The 19,987-nt window shown below is 40.5% G+C and overlaps 1 protein-coding gene and 1 long non-coding RNA gene across 3 annotated transcripts; one reads left to right on the top strand and one right to left on the bottom strand.

The window, feature by feature from the left end:
• Positions 1-2,671: 2,671 nt before the first annotated feature.
• sla1a (Src like adaptor 1a) lies at positions 2,672-7,983 on the top strand. Its single transcript, XM_046057756.1, has 8 exons — positions 2,672-2,827; positions 3,325-3,405; positions 3,760-3,859; positions 4,077-4,163; positions 4,427-4,530; positions 5,441-5,572; positions 5,999-6,128; positions 6,648-7,983. Exons 2-8 carry the CDS (start codon positions 3,333-3,335, stop codon positions 6,841-6,843), a joined length of 822 nt encoding a protein of 273 aa, XP_045913712.1. The 5' UTR covers positions 2,672-2,827; positions 3,325-3,332; the 3' UTR covers positions 6,844-7,983.
• Positions 4,334-6,267, bottom strand: LOC123975985. 2 transcript variants are annotated; one of them, XR_006826201.1, is made up of 2 exons: positions 5,317-6,267; positions 4,334-4,854 (listed from the first exon to the last, which is right to left on the bottom strand). It is a non-coding gene; the product is annotated as an uncharacterized LOC123975985 (long non-coding RNA). The 2 variants fall into 2 exon arrangements; XR_006826200.1 differs by having other exon boundaries at positions 5,407-6,267.
• Positions 7,984-19,987: the final 12,004 nt, after the last annotated feature.

The raw sequence follows: 19,987 nt of genomic DNA, 5'->3' as shown, positions 1-19,987 counted from the left end.
CATAAAGATTTTACACAAAGATGTACACTGGTTAGAATTTGCTCCACCTTGATAAAGTTAAATGCTGATCACACAGGAATGCATCATTAATAATTAATGCAAAAATATAATAGTATTAGTATTGTACTAGATACATTGTGTTGATAATACTTTTACAGTGTGATATTGCTCCGTTTAGTTAAGTACATGATGTGAATATCACTCATTTAGATATAGTGATTATGACTTCTCCATGAGACTTATTCTTGACTTTGTTACAAACAGAATACACACTACAGTGTATAATAGAAGCAGATGCACTAAGGACTGTTTGCAGCAGGGGTCGTAGATTATCACGAGTAACAGGTACATTGTTTCTGGAAGACTTAAACCATACGTAATGCGGCTGAACAAACACAGTTCACAAAAGATCAGAAAAGGCTTGTCTGCTGTAGCACAAAGTCGTTGAGAGAAGCAAAGAAGATGGTGACATTTACCTGTAACATTTCCAGCCATAAATACAAGCAACATCTACTTTGAAACTTTCTAAAAAAGCATAAAACTGCCCACAGGAAATGGGTGCACATTCTAGAAGACGAAACTGCGAGCTCATTACACCGTCACCGCACAGGCGACAGTGCACGTTGACCTTGTATTTATTTTAATCTGAAGCCGATAAAGACTTCCTTCCTTCTTTGCAGCCACAACAGTTAGAGTCCTGGCATCTGACATCAGCCACCACCCACCGAGCCACAGCAGCTGCTTTTTTTTAACAACCAGCAGAAAAACTGTTCGTTCAGCCTTAAAATTCGGTTTAGTTAAAGTTCAGTTTGGACACGATGTGACGTACGGTACTTCCTCTAAGGAATATTTATTTCTCACAACTGACTCTCTTCCTCACACAGCAGGAAGCCAACAAAAGGAACTGCCAGCTCACTGTTTTCTGACTCTAACTAATATCTGCCAAGACTCCACCGTGACGCAGATATGAAAAAGGTTTATATGACACCACTATTTATCTGCTTTCAAAAGTCCCCAAAGGGTTTTAAGTTTTAATTTACCAGTTAGGCTGATCTCTTACTCTGTCTCCAGTTTTTGTTTTTACTGTATTACTGTGCCTCCATTCAGAAAGGAAAGGTGGCAGAGGAAAGAGGCCTAATGGTCTGGAGCAGTCTAATCCAGGTTTTAATATGGAAAATGCATGAGCTAAGTTGTCTTGAGAATAATAAAGTGTGGCACAGAGGGATATTCTTATGTAACCAGGGATATGGGGCTTCAGACACACTCAATCTATCCATATATATGGGTTGAATCAGATTAGCTTGATGGTAAACATGGTGTTCCATTTGACATTTTGACTAACATTCCGAGGGTGTATGTTTTGTCAAAATAAAAGTTTTGTTTAGCTCTAGCTGTTTGTGCAAAAATACTGTGATTCAAATAAAAACAACAATATTGAGGTGTTAAATAAGTTTCCTGTCTTTAAGAGAACTAATAGGAAAAAAAAAAAGACAAGGCGAGGTACACACTGGACAGGTCGCCAGTCCATCAGAGGGCCATACATAGACAAACAACCACACATGCTCAGTCACACCTAAGGACAATTTAGGGTCACCAATCAACCTAGTCCGCATGTCTTTGGATGGTGGGAGGAAGCCGGAGCACCCGGAGAGAACCCACGCAGACATGGGGAGAACATGCACACAGAAAGGGGTTTGAACCCAAGACCTTCTTACTGTGAGGCGACAGTGCTAACCACTGCACCACCGCGCCGCCCCACACAGAGCATGAACATATAAATATATTAATGCCATCCAGACTGGGATGCGTTCTCTCAGAAGGTCACAGATCTGAAATTGGATGGTTTCCACTTCCAGTTTCCCCTCTGCAGACATATAGATTCATGAGAGATTCACTACATGATTTTCATGTTTCTGTGTCTATCATGTACAGAGCAAAAATATCTTTAGATTTTAAGTTTTTCTAACTCTGCCCTCTTGTCTTTCTGCAATGCAAGGGAAAGCTCTTCTGCAGCTATATATGATTACTAAGTACAGTTTAGCAGATGTTTTGTTTCTGCTTTAGCAGAAATATAACTATGGTGCTATTTGTTATGCCATGACACATTTCTATACAGATAACCACAGTGGTCACAAAACATATATTATTATATGTAAACCATGTATGAACCATGTTTGAAGTGTTTTGCCTTGCCTTTATTTCTGATGGCCATTAAGGAAGAGAAATTCAGTTCTGTTTACTGTCTAACTCAAACGGTTTTAATGCTTCACACCTTAATGCAGCCACATTAAGGTGTGAAGTTCTCAAGTGACCGATGAGGTCTCTGAATACTGATGCTTTAACGTATATATTGCAGTGACAATAGGTAACAATGTGCTAATATTTTGATTTTAATTGATTGTAGAGCTCCAACTAATGATTATTTTTATTTCAGAGTAATCTTGATTTGCAATCATTTTGTTGATCAGTCTAGACATCTAAACATCTACATGAATTATAAATATCAACAGAAAAACACAATAGTTCTTTCAGTTACACTAAATAACTACATCGAGAGGGGTGCTGTGTAACCTCTTCCTTCACAATCTGTTCTGTATGTCTCAACAACGCATTTTCTGGTCCTCTTCCTCATTTCATTACAGGAAGTGAGTTTGCAGTCAGATACAGCACTGTCGCCACACTCCATGACAGGTCATAACAGTAAGCCCTTGTGAACATGGTACTTCTCTAGTGCCAGACTCTGCTGCTGCCACCATGTCTTGTTTGGGCAGTCATCTCTCTCAGCACACTTGAGGCCATCACAGCAGGCGAGCTACAAGTCCTACAGGTATGCGTCTACATTTTAGCACATCAGTTGGTTCTGCTACGTACTACTCATAGTTTCTGTATCAATGGCAATGTTATTTCTCCCCACCCGTCAACTGAACATTGTGTGATGTAAGTAAAGAATAAGTGTGACATGGGCAGGATGTGTTCAAACGCATGTGATTTTGATTAATCATAATGTAAATGAAGTAATATAACATTGCAATTTGGGAACAGGATTTTGCAATTTATTAATACAATATAATAAATAAACGTCAGTGGTTAGTACACAGGGCTGCAATGGAAAAGTATGACAGCATCTAGTCTCAGCTTCCCCATTCTGCACAGAATCAGTCAGTTGTTGTTGTTCAATGATCAGCTCATAGGAAGTTACAACCTTTGTGGTGCAGCAGTAGAGAGAAGTTTAGTGGTATAAAAAAATACAGATAAGTACATAAGTGGAAAAATGGGAGGAGTACATTCACAGTATCACAATCTGTCTCTCTGCCCTGACTTCAGACTGGACGATGGGGAATATGATGCGAGCTGCGAGTGCCAGAGACAAGGTCAACACGGACAACCATGACAGCTCTCAAAAGGGTAAACATTTTTAACATCACTTGTTCTATAACTAAAGTATTTTTGGAGCACGCATAGTGACTGCTGTCAGTCACAGCAATCATCATCTTTGTACAGTAAAAAGTGTGATATTTTCACTGATAACATTTTTTGCATGGAGCCTGCAAAAAACACTGAAGCATACTAATTGCCAGAAATAATTTATTTGTATGTAACAATACACACAGCTATGTTAACAGTCTGACGGTATCAGAGATATTATGATATAGTAAGCTACACATTTGGTCTGAGACGTCGCTGGACTTTTCCAAAATCATGATGTCTGTGTGTCAGCATTTGGCTGTTTGTAAACGCAGTAAATATTGTTCTCGGCAGGTTTGGAAGACGACATTGTGGTGGTGCTTCAGGACTACCCGTCTCGTGAAATCAGCGAGCCCATTTACAGGATGGGGGAGAAGCTCAGAGTTATCGCTCAGTACGATCATATTTTTGCATACTTGATTAAAATCAATGAAGTTTTCCGATCCAGACACACATTTTGTAGACAAAAGATCTCATATAGCTAGGAGGACATTTTTTTGTCATGGTTAAGTTTTTGTTTTGCAACTTGATGCTTTTAGTTTGAAATATAGAGAAGTGCTTGCACAAAAAGGTCAGTGTTTGATTCCTCTTTGCCTCTTTATGGTTGTCAGGGAGGCTTACTGGTGGAGAGTCCGCTCTATTCAAACAGGAAATGAGAACTACATACCTAACAGCCATGTGGCCAAAGTGTACCATGGGTAAGTAAAATTATACCCACACTATCATCTAGAATCTGCCTAGTAGGTCTGGGTGAAACTTGCTTTAAATTGATAAGGGCAAAAAATATCAATTGCATCTTTTTCCACTCTATGATATCTCTTTAGGGAGGTAACAGGATATGTAAGTAACACACAAAATTAGTCATGTGTTGATTTCAGTGTCATGTCTTTAATATGAATGGTATGAAAGGTTTAAAATGCAGCAAGTATCTAATGAGATCTGATGTTTTTCGTTGGGTCAGGTGGCTGTTTGAGGGGGTGGAGAGGCAGAAGGCCGAGGAGCTGCTCTTACTACCTGTGAACAGAGTGGGCTCCTTCCTGGTGCGGGAGAGCAGCAGGGAGAGAGGTGAGTACATTTGCTGCAACAGTCTGCAATCAGCTCTGTTAATTTGGTTTGACTGGGGCCTTCTGTAAAAGTGAGTACAGAGTCTCTGCATAGGAAATTAAATCCTTGTCAACAAGGAAGCATGTGCCGAGATTAGGTCAGGTTGATGTTAAGACAAGAGCAGGGGAGTAAAAGATAAGCTAAGGCGAGAGCTAGTCAGATCCAAAGCATGAACAAGAGGGGTCTAGTTGAAGAAGAGAGAAAGACAAGAACGACCTGCATCTTGAGTCCAATACTGACAAGGAAATGGTTTTCACTGATGTTTCCACCTGAAAACAAGAATTCCTAGAAGAGAGATTAGAAATGAAAGGAATTGGGGATTTGGAATGGAATAAATATAACTTTATGGCATTATTTAAATATAAAAGCTACAGCTGGCAGTCTATTATCTTAGCTTTGCACAAAGACAGAAATAGGAAACAGCTACGCTGTCCAAAGGAAACACAATCTGCCTACCAACACCTCTAAAGATCGCCAGTTAACACGTCATATCTTGTTTGTTTAATCTGACTATATCTTGGCCGGGCACCAGGACTTCATGGAGTAACTGCTCCCAAAGACAATATTGAGATTACCCAAAATGTCCCAAAACCCTTTCTTAGAGGACATGTATTAGTGGAATTACATGTAAGTGGATTCCCGCCTGACATATTCTCTGTGTTCATTGTTTGATCTGAAACTTCTCTTTACTCATGATACAAAAATGTACGATGATTACGCAAGAGAGGAGATGAACAGAAAGATTACCCATTTTCCCACAACATCAGTATGAGTTGGTCAGTGGTTTTTCGTGTTCTTGGGTAACAATACAGAGACCAGACACCATTGTTTGCTTACTGACTGAAAGTATCTTGTCGGTATGTATCCTCAGGTCTGTATTCGCTCTCAGTGAAGCACAGGATCATAAAGCACTATCGTATCTTCAGACTGGACAACAGCTGGTACTACATCTCTCCTCGCCTCACTTTCCAGTGCCTTGAAGATATGATCAACCACTACTCTGGTGGGTAGATGCACGAAAACCTACAGACATAACAGAATGAACAGAAACACTTGGGTCTAAAAACAAACAAAAAGGAAGGAAACAAACATCATGACATGCAGAGCCATACACCATGGAAACGCATTTACAATCAAATAATACATTGTGTTCTTAAGATAGAAGTGTTATCATTGGTGGATATATATTTCCTGGTCTAATAGAACATTTTTGGAACAAAACAGGAAATGAGATACAACATGCATGCTTGATATTGACCACTGGTGCGTACACAGTGAGAGAAGGGTTGGCGTTATATGCTGTAATAGCTGCTGCCTGATCAGTAGAGTATGAGAGCGGTTAATGCAAAGTATGCAACATAACATTTTTACTGTGTTTGTTTGTAAGCTTCTGAGCGGTATTTTACTTCCCCTATCCTTGACTTTGCAGACTTTGCAGATGGCCTGTGTTGTGCATTAACCACCCCCTGTCTGTCAGGCACACCGCCGCCACCAGATGTAAATCCTGGAGCACCACCTGTTGTCATGCGACACAACTTTGACTGGAGGAAAGTAGACAGGTAAAACAGAGGCTTCATCTGATCTCTGGTCTTGTACTGGATGTCCAAATAGATATATAGATTAGTGCTGCAGCTAACAATCATTTTTCCAATTAATCTGCTGATTATTTGTTTTGTGTATAAAACGTTGGAAAATAGTGACCTTTTACACTCTCATTTCCCAGAGTCAAACGTTTTATCTGACTAACAGTCAAAATATATTACTTTTACTATAATGCATGACAAAGGAAAGCTGCCAATCCTCAAACTAAAATCCAATATGTTTGGCATTTTCTCTTGAAAATTGTCTAAAACAATTTCGCTATTATCAAAATAGTTGCTGATTTTATTTTGATTGGCCATTAAAATACTTAACTACTTGTTATTGAGTATAGATAGTCAAGCAAATCCCTGGTGGACTTTTAAGTAATCTCTTACAATCTAGGAGGCAATTATACTGTACTTTTTTTCACAAAAGACTAAAGTACCAACACTAAGATGCTCTGTTCTGATTTATTTTTTCATCTCCTCCCTTAAAAGGAGACAGCTGGTCAGCACAGCGTTGGAAAGTGACAACATGGTGAGCTATGGCGTCAGGAACAGCATGGCCGCCTACCTGTCCTTTTCTGAAGACGCTGCACACATGGGAGCAGAGAGCAGGAAGAAGAAGAGTAAATCTGTTTATGGTTTCCCTGAAAGACGCCTCACAAACTTTGACTTAGATGATGACTTCTAGAGACAGTAGTGAGGTTTAAAAGACTGGAATACCTTCAAGTGGAGGGCAGTAGAGGGCATCCTTCTCTGAAATCCACCACATTTCTGATGTCGGCAGTGGGCTGCACTGAACCGGCAATTGTGTTAAATATACAAAACAAACAACGAAGTGTGTTATAGTTTCTAATGTGAGCACTTTGAAGTACTTTAACAATAACGCAAATTGCATGACCACGTTGACTCAACTGATAAGATGAGACAGGACTATATGGAGATGAACTGGACAATGGTGCAATTGAATTGTGGTGTGTATTCTGCACATGAGCTGGAAAAATGAACAACCAGGCATTATGATAGTATAAAGGAAGACTTGAATGCTATGGGTATTGTTGGGTAATATATGTTTATTAATGATTTTCAAACTATTTTCCTTTGTTCTTAATAAATGTTGTATGTTAAAATTGTTATTTTTACCTCATTAAGTTGCTATGGAAACGTGTTAGCAAACAGTGGCAAATCCAGCAGATACGGAGCAACATCAGCAATAATTTGAAGTCGTGTTTGTGTCTACCTTTTAAGTCCAAACTCTCCTTTAAGCTCTGTTTTGCTCTCTACCAACTCATAAGGGAAATATCTGTCTCTTTAACCGCTTAATGCTCCACTTTGTTTACCAGCAAGTTGCAAACTTTCTGTGGTTTTATCAGAGCCTTTTCATTAAAAACAGCTGCCTGCTGTTATGCAGAACAGTAAAGTTGTAAAAAATTGGATTAAAGATGCTAAAATGCTTCATAGAGCTAACAGGAACTGCAGAGTTGGGGGATAGGTGATAGTCATTTCATCCATTGTTAATATAGAAATGTTGATCAGAGCCGCTTTCAGTATTAAATATTTGGGGTTGAGGAAGTAGAAGACGTAATCATTTCGAAAATGATACACTTCATTGATGGATACACAGATAATTCACTAAGATAAGACTGTACAGAAACAAGCCACTGTGACAATTCTGTAATCTTTATTTATATTATACATATATTTGAGTACTGAAGCCAAGATTATCATTTGTGCACAATGGCTGTATTGTCCATTCAGGTACTTGGGTAAATACAGTGCTACAAGATCTCTGAAATATGAATAAAAGGTCATGATCTAGTATTGTTCACTCTGCCCGTGTCAGTAATTTTAAGCATTTGGAAACCTTTTGTGTTTTTTGAATGGAATCCAGGGTTAAAAGCTAGAGTGATTACACTCCTCGCAAACATCCAGCCAAATTGTTGATATTTGTTGAACTTCCTCTGTTGAGCTGCGGCTAGTCTTGCCAGTGGTATGGTCTCACTAATTTTCACACGTTTGTCGTATGACCGGCCGGTTCAACAACTGCTATTTAAGAAGATGATAAATAAGAGCCTATCTTTAATAAAGGCATGCGGAGAAGAAACATTTTTTGCAGCTACAGAATGGTTAATTGTGCAAGAACCATAAAGCAAACTTCCCTCTAACATGTTCATATTTGTGTAACTTCTTCTGTATTTAAGAGCTTGACCAAAACATTTTGACCACTAACACCAAAGAGCAGACTGTCGGTGAAAGTTGGGTTTAAATAAAGACAACAGCCTGTGTCGTTATCTACAGCTTTCTGCTTCCTGCTGTGCATCTTGAGTCAGAAGGTAAAGCATTATAAATATGTACAAGAATGTGAGCAGAAGGAGTGAGGAAAAGTTCAAGCTAACTACATGATATTACTGTTGAAACATGAGAGCTCTCTTTAAAGTTTAAAACAGCGGGGGTTGGGAGCCACACAAGTGGTTGATAAACATGAAAAATAAAAGTATGGGGTCGCAAGAGGATTCCCTGGGTGAGGAATACGAAAAATCAAAATTCTACTACTATTTTTTAAACTTTTCTCTAATATTTGCATTTTTGTGTGAAATACTGGACAATTGTATCTCTTCAGGCCGGTAAAAAATATTCAAAGGAAACAGTAGACTAAGAAATGATAATCCCTCTGCTCACACCTCATAGGCATGCAATCTGTAATGAGAAATCTCAAGTTATATTAAGGAGTCACACTTGAAGAAAGATTTGGGAGGAGCTCGTTTAAACAACCTGTGACATTTTCATCAATGCCAGTTACGATCAGTGGATGTGAGACTTCATGGCTGCTGGGTTCACTTGCCTGCCTGGAAGAATGTACAGAAAATGCATTCAGACCTTCAGTCTTCTAAGTTTCAGGAAGTTGTTGCACACCCCCAAAGGCAACTCTGCCAATCTAATTTATTGGTTTCCATTAAATTCATGAGCCAACTGTGTGGGACTGTACGACGGGGTCAGCACTTTCTTCCCGGTTAAAAAGTAGGATCAAATGCTTGTGTTTCCCAGTTTTAAAGTCTCGTTAAATACCTGCAAGTAACCAATTGGGAGACGTCAAGGGGTGTGTGTGTCTGTGTGTTGAGTGGAACAATCAGTGATGCAGACACACACACACACACACATCTGGTAGCCTACTGCTGCACCATGCAGACTGCTGTCCAGTCAGCATTAGTCACTCCTCACATCAGGCTGCCTCTCCACACCATGTGAAAGCAGTCTAGACCAGGACTAGAGCTGAAAGCAATGGAAGATCATGCCCTGAGTAAATGTGCAGTTGATTGATGACTATATAATTAATTTTTAGCAGATTTAGTCAGATATGCTATACATCTATGGTGAAAAGGGGGGAGGGGGGAGTTGCAAAGGGTGAAGTTTGTGATCTCTGAATCAGAATGAAGGCAAAGTTCTGGAAAACACTTTCACCAAAGGCCATTTATACACTCAAAATAAACGTACCTCTCCCTCTGACCGATCTATTCATCCATATTCACATCACTGAACATTCAGCAAAAAAACAGCTCTTCCCTGAAGTCATGTGAGCATTTACTGTAATTCCAATGCAGATAGGAAAGACAATACTCCTTCACCCTGCCAATCATCACACATCTGTGTGTGTACACAGGGAAAACAAAGGCTCTCCGTGGGATGAAGAACAGAAGAATTACAGCAAAAAAAAAACCCAGACACCCGTATGGTGCATGTTGTCTTATGAGAAAACCCCAGGTTCAAAATGCCTTTATGATGAAACAAAAGAGATCCTAAGTTGAGTCCCTTGCTCTCCATCTAAAATTTGTTTGATGTTACAGTGGATGTAAGCACCAAGGAAAACACTTGATTCCCCCCACCCGAATGATAACAAGAGGAAGTAGAGCTGTGGCACGTCCATGTATTTTTCTGTAGGAATGGGATCAAGGCATGGAGAGAAAAAGGGGATAAGTGAAGGAAATTAAGAGATGCAAGGAGATTCCTCTTGCTCCAGCCTGTTTTCTGTTAATCAGGTTCTTCTAATCTCGCCACATCCTGCCCTCTACCCTGAGGCCCAGCTGTCCAAACCTCTGACTTCACCATTTCGGCACTGGATGAAAAAAAATCCTGTAAATTGTTTGCTTTGTTCAATCAAAAACGAGTTCTGTACATTCACCCTCGTTAATTAAAAGTGCTGTTTTGCTTATCCATATAGTTGCCTTCATCACATGAGATCATCTTGAAGAGCAACTTTTCTTTTGTAGGGTTTCCGGTCCGGCTCGAATATAAAATATGAGTTCATATCAGCTTTTTTTTCCTTTGTGGAAACATTTAGTGTGGGTGTTAATTTCCAGTCAGAAAACCTCACACTAAGAGCTATTTTACATTCAACTTAATTTGGTGTAACAAGTGTTCTACTTTAACTTTAACAGTAACCACTTCCTCCTAGTAGAGAATAGAAACGAGTCTAGATTTGCATCTCGCTGTAGCCCCAATGTAGACGCAAATATGGCAGCTGCAAAAAAAAAGACATCTTATTGGGTAACAGAGAAATCATCCACTAGTGCCAAAATTAGAATTGATGGTATAATTACCCTGAAAAAATCAAACAATTTTTCACCAAACATGTAAAATGACTTCCTTCAAAAGGACAGTGACAACAACACAGATTGTTCGCTTTAGAAACAGCACATGGAACATGTCCTTAACTGTTGAACTAAGGGCCTTAGCCAATAAACACAACCATATCCAGGGCTGCCCAGACAGCAAGGGGAAAACAAACAAAAAAACTCCAAATAGCTCCAAATATCCATATCTTTGCCAGGGAATGGAGTGTTCTTATGTGACCTGCTGAGAATCTCTGCTCCCATTCCTTAAGCCATTTCAACTAAACAATACTGCAGAATAAAGCAGTGACGTTCACTGTGCTCATAAAGTCATTTTTTAATATTCTGTCATATAAAACAAAAGTGCACAGTAAAAATAGGCAAGGAAAACATAGTGACAATTGCTACACAACAGTAGCTGGAGTATGCAGGGCCATGCTTTGTGTGCTTATGGACAGGTTTATACAATGACCATTGCATAAGGAAACGTTTACTTTTCTGCTTTATTAGCTGGACTTGAGTGATCTTGTTAATAGTTAGGTGTTTGTGGCATTTTCCATTGAGAGTAAACTAACGCCATAATAAAGTTGAACAATACAGGAACATTTTAACACCTTAATGAAGTGCTGAGAAGCCTGTTTGAATGGGCAGAAGCTGAGGTAATATTTTTCGAAGAAAACAACCGTTTGGATCTGGAAAACCTCAGTCAGGCAGAGGCATAAATGAGTTTTTCTGGAAAGCAGTTGAAGGACAGATATTTGGAGAAAAAGGAACAACCTGGCTCCGCTGTCATTCAACCGCCAGCAGAGTTAGAGCTCAGAGCATCCTCCCTGCTGCTTCGCTACAAGCAAACATGAGAGGCGGAGAGCTCTTCCTGGAGAGAAGTTCACTTTCCATGAGGAGATTTTCAAAGAGATTGCCACGTGGCTTCTAACAAATTATTAACACATGCACTGTTCACACACTTTCAAATTAGAAATTCAATTGCTGGTAAACCTAAATAAGCCCAGTTGGTGACTTAATATATATATATATATATACCCCTTCCAGTGTCTCATAAAAAAAGTCTTGTTAAATTTGACTGATTTGGCAAGAGGCATGTGGTAAGAATCCAAAGCTGAATCATTTTAATACCTGTAAATTATTCCTCATGTGTGCATGTGCATTTGCCGTCTTACCTGGCAGTATGCATGTTCTTTCCACTGCCCTCAGCTCCTGCTGAACCGCATTTGTCTCTGGGGAATGACGAGCAGGATGACAGCTGCAAACATATTAGCGTGAGGAATGAGTCTGAAGCACTTTGTAGTCAGTTAAATCAAAGAGAAAAGGAGGGCAATAAAGACGGATGGGCACCAGGTAAAACTGTGGGCATAACATGGATGTGTCACTAAGACGGAAAAAATAATATGTGATTGATGTAACCAGGTCGGCTAAACTAGTGGCTCACTATTACTGAAGCATTCATTTTTCTTGTGACTTCTCAGACTGGACATTAAAATGCTTCTAAAACACTTTGTGTTTTATCCTTTAAAAGCACAGATTACCTTTACCAGTGGAGTGGGGTGGGGTACATTTTTGGGGAAGCCAAGTGAGAGGGGATTTTCTTTTTGGAGGGAAATTATCTAATGCATTGTGCTATTACAGTGCAGGGTATAATTTTACAAAAATTTAATCAAACTTTAAAGATGCACACTGTTATCAATACACACGCTGAAAGTTGCATTTACCAAGACGTACGCTCGCTTTCTCTCTCACTCACTCACTCAGTCACTCTCTCTCACCCCAAATAGCATTCATATCCCGCTGCTTATGGTGCAGGTTAAGAATAAAAGAAGCATTCACAAGCTCAATCAGAAGACGATTGAATACATTTGCACAGTAGCAGTGGTGCATGTATCAAATATGCCTAGATACTTCTTAATGCTTGGCCAAATGTTCATAACTCAACATCACTGAAGACTAACAACCGAGTACCAGACCAACAGAGTACAGACAATTATTCAGGTAGCCTAACCAGATCCAGTGCCCTGTGGCAGGTGCTGTCTGTGGTTCTCATTATCTATGCGTACACAACCGCAGTAAAAACAATAGGGTTACTTCAACTGACAATTCATTCACAGCTAAATCCAGGCAAGCAAAGCAAAACACAATATAACCACATTAAAAATCGCACAAATAGCTGCAATTCAATTAAGTTCAGAGAGAGAAGGAGGTGACATTTCTCCTGTCTGTCATGGTGGAGAAGTGGTCAATAACCAAGTTATAGAATTTCCCACTGGCTTTTCGTCCTCCGCAACAACAGAGTCAGTTGAAGTTTGGCGCTACTACTAGCCACACTGTACAGATCTAGTTTTCCTCATAGAACGTCCAAAACCCCTTTTTTCTCTCCACGCCCAGCTCCAGTTTTGGCGTTGGTCTTCCGTCAGATTTAATCTTAAATTGCTGCTGTAGTGGTAATTTAGTAGAACTATTTATAATAACTAAATACTCCAAATCTCCACCCTCCATAATTGTACCAGCTAAAGTTGCTAACAACTCCCGTTATTTCATCTGAATGACGTTGATCGCATGCTGTGATTTGATTGGCCTGAAGCCAGACAGCGGCTGGCTTCCCTTGGCATCATCCTGACTAATCACAGTTAGTGCAGGGCCGTTATGACAGCGGCCTCATCTGACTGGTTAATCATTTAATGTTTTATTTTTTTTTTTACAAAGGGATGCCAACTCTGCCTGGCCTCCTCGCATACAGTCTATGGGCGTTTCTCAAAACCAAGAATGCAAAGAACGGACTTGTGTTCTTGGGGAGAACGTTGTTGCTAGTCATTCATGGAAGAATGAACTTGCAATGTCACGAGCACACAAAACGCTGCTGACAGTTTGAGACAATGCGTTCTTGCTGGTATTGCGCAATAACCCCAGCATAGAGGCCGCCTGCATTGCTCTAATTATTATAACAGCCAGGCTTCATCCCCCAAAACAAAAAGCTCACTTCGGGTTTATTGTAGGTTTTAACAAGAATAACAACCATCATACAGCTTTAGGTCTTTACTCTGCTGTTGTTGCTGGACTCTGCAGTGGTCTGCGTGTCTGAGGGCTCTGTGAGCTGACTGGCAGGCCAGCTCGTTAGCTTCCCCCCCGCGCGCTGGTTCGCTAGCTCCCCCCGCTGACGGTTGCGGAGCGTCACAACTCCGAAAACGATTTCGATTCGCCATCATTTTTAGTAAAACTGCTCGCCATCTACACAGTTGATTTCTCGCCTAAAACCTTCTCAGAAGTGGATTTTGTGATGAAAAAATTTACGAAAATAGTACAAAAAATTCCGTTGTCGGCTGCTCTCTCAGCTTCTTTCAGCCCCTCGCTTGAATGCCGAAATGAATACTGGGATATCTCTGCCGTCAAGTTCAAGTTACCAACCGATGCATCCTCGGTAAAATGGGCGTGTCATGAACACTTCCGGGATTTTTAATCGTTCTTGCCAAAATGCAAATTTGTGTATTGGGACAGTAGTTGGGCCACAAAAGATGACGTTTCACAAGAACACAAGTACAGACAAAAACACAGATTGAGAAAGGCCCTATGAGTCAGACTGAAGGCCAGTCTACGGTGGTGCAATATAGTGTTTCACCACACCTCCAACGCGGAGCATTTAGATGGGCGCTGTTTCACTTATTATGAGATAGTGAGAAATGGGGAAGAGATGAACGCAACAACTTATCGAAACTATAGACATTGTGTTTTTATTGAAATGATAAATAGAGTCTGATAAAAACAGGGGAAGCCAGGCTTCCCTTGGCTTCTGGGAGAACACGCCACTGACCTTTACTAAATACGAGATGAAAGCACAGTGTCCCAAACTGACAGTCAGCAGTTCACATCACTTCCTCTTGTTTTCACACGTCAGTGGTCAAAGTGAAAAAACATCACTGTGGGGTAAAATCTCTCTCAAAAGTTAACTTTTACAGGAACTTGTTTGACCATCATGCATTTTTGTATTAGAATGTTTTCACACAACATGATATATGAGCTTGTGCTCAAGAGATGTCCTGGTCTGCTGCCAGGGACACCTAATCCCTTTCTCTCACACACGTACTGTAGACGCTCATGTCTAAAATACTGATGTCTTTTTTATCTTTTTATCAGAAGCAGATGTCTACGTTACTGACTCTGGTCATGCTCTCTGTCAGGTCACTGACAGATAGGGGAGTGGCATCAATCTTCTAACTCAGGAAGAGAAAGAACATATTTCCCAAAATTTTGTACTATTCCTTCCTATTTCTATCCTAATGCTAAAGCAAGTGTAGATGACGGTGGTATCTCCACTTGCTTCAGCATTAGGCCCACGTCATGAATTCAAGTACTACAAAGCAACGAAAGAGCAGAAAGTTCAAGGGGAAATAACAACAATCAGCTGTTAAAGACATCTGTCTTGTTTCCATGGTAACAATAAATCCGCTGGATTTAAATCCTCAGGATCACTAGCTGAACATTCAGTCTGATCTTTTCAGTTGCAATTCATAATCATTTCAGGCCCACCTCATGACACAATAGCTGTGTCCTGTGTATTGCGACCACTGTGAAGGGAGGATGCAAACCTTGATGTGAACGGTTCACTTGATGAAATATGGTTCAACTAAAGGCCCTGATCATAAAGTTGACTTATGTGCGCGCACATATTTCAGAGACTCAGGACCTTGCTCCCTTTGGAGAGAGGCCACAAATAAGAGATGATTGAGTGCACCTTTGCCCACTGGCTACCACAGAGAAAGCTAATAATAACTTGACATGGGACCAGCTTATCAGGGTGATCCCACTCCTCTGCAGATGTCACATTTATAATCCAGATTCAAAGCAATGATCAGGAGCTCTGGGGGTTTCTGTGCTGTGGCATGTTAGCAAATTCACTGACAGCAGACTGACAACTTCCTGATTTCCCATCTAAATATGTAAACTGTCACTATGGCTGTGACACTATAATAGTTGATCAGTTCACGGCATTAGCTTGCTACACTCTTGCTATATTTGAATTCTTGTCCTGTGACACAAAGCACATTTGACAGCCCTTCAAAAAAAGGTGTTACCCTGAAATGACACAGTTATTTTATTGAATCCCACCAGTACATACCAGTGAATCAAGAAGGCTTTAAATGTGATGGGCAGTATTTATAACTGCAGCATGCCTCTTTCTGTTTTCCTAGACATTTATTAAATGAGATAGTGAGAGCCAACCTGGATTGCATGCAATTCCCCCTTGTAAAAAATGAATTGCTGAAAGTGTTACTGATAGCTTGAAGCACTTAGGAAAAAGAAACCTACTTTCTCGCAATAATTCTCTCCATCTGCATCACTTAAAAACTGTGTGCCACAATCCAAGAAATCCTCAATTCTTTAGGTAAGTACAGTCCTAAGATGAAGGATAAGAGGAAGCCACTGGCATCAGCCCCCTTGATTAGAGCTTCTCTCTTCCCTTATGAGGCTGTCCTCTGGCATGTAGGACCAGCAACAGAAAGAAGTTGGACAACTTCCATGAGGAGGGAGAGACTGCCGGAGCCAAACAGACAAACAGCAGACCAGTGAAGAAGGGGTTTTGCTGTAGCAGTAGCTGACGTGGAGCTACGTGCGTATCACACACAATCACACACACACAGAAGCGTGTGCAGCTGGAGACACTTGAGATGCCTGTCTGACAGCCAGCTAGTGAACCTCGAAGTCATGTCTCGAAGAGTGGGAGACGGAGCAATGTTTCATTCCAACAATAAGTGGTAACAGGTTGGGAATGTACACAGACTGACAGATATAGGCAACGAACATAATGATAACACAGATGCACACACTCTCTTGCAAATACCAACATCCAGCGAGGTCACCGGCTATAATTAACATGACTGTTTTCCCTCTGGCACAACAATGTCAAATAAGAAATTGTCAAACATCTTCAAGAACTTTCACAGAATGTTATCTATCCAAACTGAAGATGAATGTGACCTGATCCACATGGCGTGACTGAAATCCCGACTTTCGGTATCCAGCATCTGCGTGTTGCTCTATTACAGGGGTTCTTAACCTTTCTGGCAGTCCGACCCCTTTTTGAAGTTGAAAATATTTGTACACCTCACACACTCAAAACAGTGCCAGAGCAGGCGCCCTCCGTTTGGCAGATGTTTTTTTTAGCAACAAAAGACTCAGACCTATGAGGTGTGATCAAGTTTCTGCTAATATGACCGTTATTACTAAGCGGCAAACCAAAGATTACAGATGGCTGGTGCTATAATCTTTGATTACACTGACAGGACAGCTGATTCAGTGGTTGCCTAGCGACATTAAAAAACCGCAGCGCTTTGCTCTTTTCTATATTCAACAACAAAAAAGGCGCTGCTGTGCGCCTGGCGTTTTCGAACCTGCAAAGTTTCTATGTCTGATCTGGGCCTGATTCTTCTTTGTCGTTTCATAGCGGTTGGCATTACCGCCACCTGCTGGATTAAACAGTGCAAAATATTTACAGTGTCCACCCAAAGTGATTCCATTCACAACTACAGTCCGTCTAGTTCTTTTTAAGTTATATTTTTTCTATTTTTGTCTCTATAGCAGCATTTTCGCGACGCCCAGGGGGGTCCCGATCCCCAGGTTAAGAACCACTGCTCTAATAGCAGCAGCTGTAGAGTTTGCTATGGGAAATTTTTTGAAAAATATCACAGGTAAAGCTGCTGACTCACATTATGGATGGCTTTGTTTATTAGAAATTCCTGATGCAAGATTGCATATCTATGGCACACCCCCTTTGTGTCTGCTGCGTCCACAAGGGTTTTGTGTTTCATTCTCTGAATTAAGAGCAGACCACGTCCTACCACAGATTGAGCAGTAATGGAAAAACTCATTAAGATGGGCCTCGACAAACCTTCCAAGTCTTGGTAGTGGTGACTTGATACATGGAAAACTCATTGTGCCACCAAACATCAGCTGACTCTCTCAGTCTCTTGCTCTCGCTTTCTCTCAATTATGTGACCAAGATGAAGTCATCATTACTTAATCTGGCTCATGCCGATACCAATGCCCGAAAAATGTTCCCTCAGCATTGTGCAAGAGGCACATCCCGCCAGATATGTTCGGTATGTGATTGGTCTGGGTCAGAGAGAGGCTACTTGCCAGAACCAGCGTGGGGAAAAGTCCTTCTTTCCTGCATCCATGCTCTCCCAGACCTCCTCATTACATAACCCACTGGGATGCAGACTCAACATACGTATACGTCTATCTGCCATCTGTGAGAATCATTAGAGCAAAATAGGAAAAAAACTATGACACGTAGTTCAAAGTACGGAAATTGAGCAGACGATCACAGAAAAACTGTGAAAGGGCATGTCCCAACTACGGTATATTGTTTAATATTTGTTAATACAAAATGATTGCATGTTAATTAAATAAGAAAATGTTTATCTAGAGATATTAGTTCAGTTTAAAGATACAGAGATTTCGAATAAATAATATTTGAATAAACTTGAATGTCATTTTAGGAGCTTGCATGCGTAGAATCAAATCACATAGACTACAAAATACACTGGAGTTATTAGCAGTAGTCTGACATCTAGTGGGCAATGTGAAAAATTGCTCTCACAATGTGTCCCAGTTTTATACAGTGTACAGGTGCTGGTCATATAATTAGAATATCATCAAAAAGTTGATTTATTTCAGTAATTCCATTCAAAAGGTGAATCTTGTATAATGTATACATTCATTCCACACAGACTTATATATACACAAGTGTCCATTCCTTTTAATTTTGATGATTATAACTGACAACTAATGAAAATCCCAAATTCAGTATCTCAGAAAATTAGAATATATTACTTAAGACAAATACAAAAAAAGGATTTTTAGAAATGTTGGCCAACTGAAAAGTATGAACATGAAAAGTATGAGCATGTACAGCACTCAATACTTAGTTGGGGCTCCTTTTGCCTGAATTACTGCAGCAATGCGGCGTGGCATGGAGTCGATCAGTCTATGGCACTGCTCAGGTGTTATGAGAGCCCAGGTTGCTCTGATAGTGGCCATCAGCTCTTCTGCATTGTTGGGTCTAGTGTATCGCATCTTCCTCTTCACAATACCCAATAGATTTTCTATAGGGTTAAGGTCAGGCGAGTTTGCTGGCCAATTAAGAACAGGGATACCATGGTCCTTAAACCAGGTACTGGTAACTTTGGCACAGTGTGCAGGTGCCAAGTCCTGTTGGAAAATGAAATCTGCATCTCCATAAAGTTGGTCAGCAGCAGGAAGCATGAAGTGCTCTAAAACTTCCTGGTAGATGGCTGCGTTGACCTTGGACCTCAGAAAACACAGTGGACCAACACCAGCAGATGACATGGCACCCCAAACCATCACTGACTGTGGAAACTTTACACTGGACTTCAAGCAACATGGATTCTGTGCCTCTCCTCTCTTCCTCCAGACTCTGGGACCTTGATTTCCAAAGGAAATGCAAACTTTACTTTCATCAGAGAACATAAATTTGGACCACTCAGCAGCAGTCCAGTCCTTTTTGTCTTTAGCCCAGGCGAGACGCTTCTGACGCTGTGTCATGTTCAAGAGTAGCTTGACACAAGGAATGCGACAGCTGAAACCCATGTCTTGCATACGTCTGTGCGTGGTGGTTCTTGAAGCACTGACTCCAGCTGCAGTCCACTCTTTGTGAATCTACCCCACATTTTTGAATGGGTTTTGTTTCACAATCCTCTCCAGGGTGCAGTTATCCCTATTGCTTGTACACTTTTTTTCTACCACATCTTTTCCTTCCCTTCGCCTCTCTATTAATGTGCTTGGATACAGAGCTCTGTGAACAGCCAGCCTCTTTAGCAATGACCTTTTGTGTCTTGCCCTCCTTGTGCAAGGAGTCAATGGTCGTCTTTTGGACAGCTGTCAAGTCAGCAGTCTTCCCCATGATTGTGTAGCCTACAGAACTAGACTGAGAGATCATTTAATGGCCTTTGCAGGTGTTTTGAGTTAATTAGCTGATTTGAGTGTGGCACCAGGTGTCCTCAATATTGAACCTTTTCACAATATTCTAATTTTCTGAGATACTGATTTGGGGGTTTTCATTAGTTGTCAGTTATAATCATCAAAATTAAAAGGAATGAACACCTGAAATATATCAGTCTGTGTGGAATGAATGTATACATTATACAAGTTTCACTTTTTGAATGGAATTACTGAAATAAATCAACTTTTTGATGATATTCT

The sequence above is a fragment of the Micropterus dolomieu genome, linkage group LG09, assembly GCF_021292245.1.
Source record: "Micropterus dolomieu isolate WLL.071019.BEF.003 ecotype Adirondacks linkage group LG09, ASM2129224v1, whole genome shotgun sequence".
NCBI classification, from domain to species: domain Eukaryota; kingdom Metazoa; phylum Chordata; class Actinopteri; order Centrarchiformes; family Centrarchidae; genus Micropterus; species Micropterus dolomieu.
The sequence above is the reverse complement of the archived record's forward strand: the minus strand, read 5'-3'. Positions and strand labels throughout refer to the sequence as shown.

Excerpts from the sequence above, each read along its gene's own strand:
- sla1a (XM_046057756.1), top strand. The coding sequence starts at position 3,333 with ATGGGGAATATGATGCGAGCTGCGAGTGCCAGAGACAAGGTCAACACG. Across the intron at positions 5,573-5,998 it reads TATGATCAACCACTACTCTG|ACTTTGCAGATGGCCTGTGT; the intron begins GTGGGTAGATGC and ends TTGACTTTGCAG. Across the intron at positions 6,129-6,647 it reads GACTGGAGGAAAGTAGACAG|GAGACAGCTGGTCAGCACAG; the intron begins GTAAAACAGAGG and ends CTCCCTTAAAAG.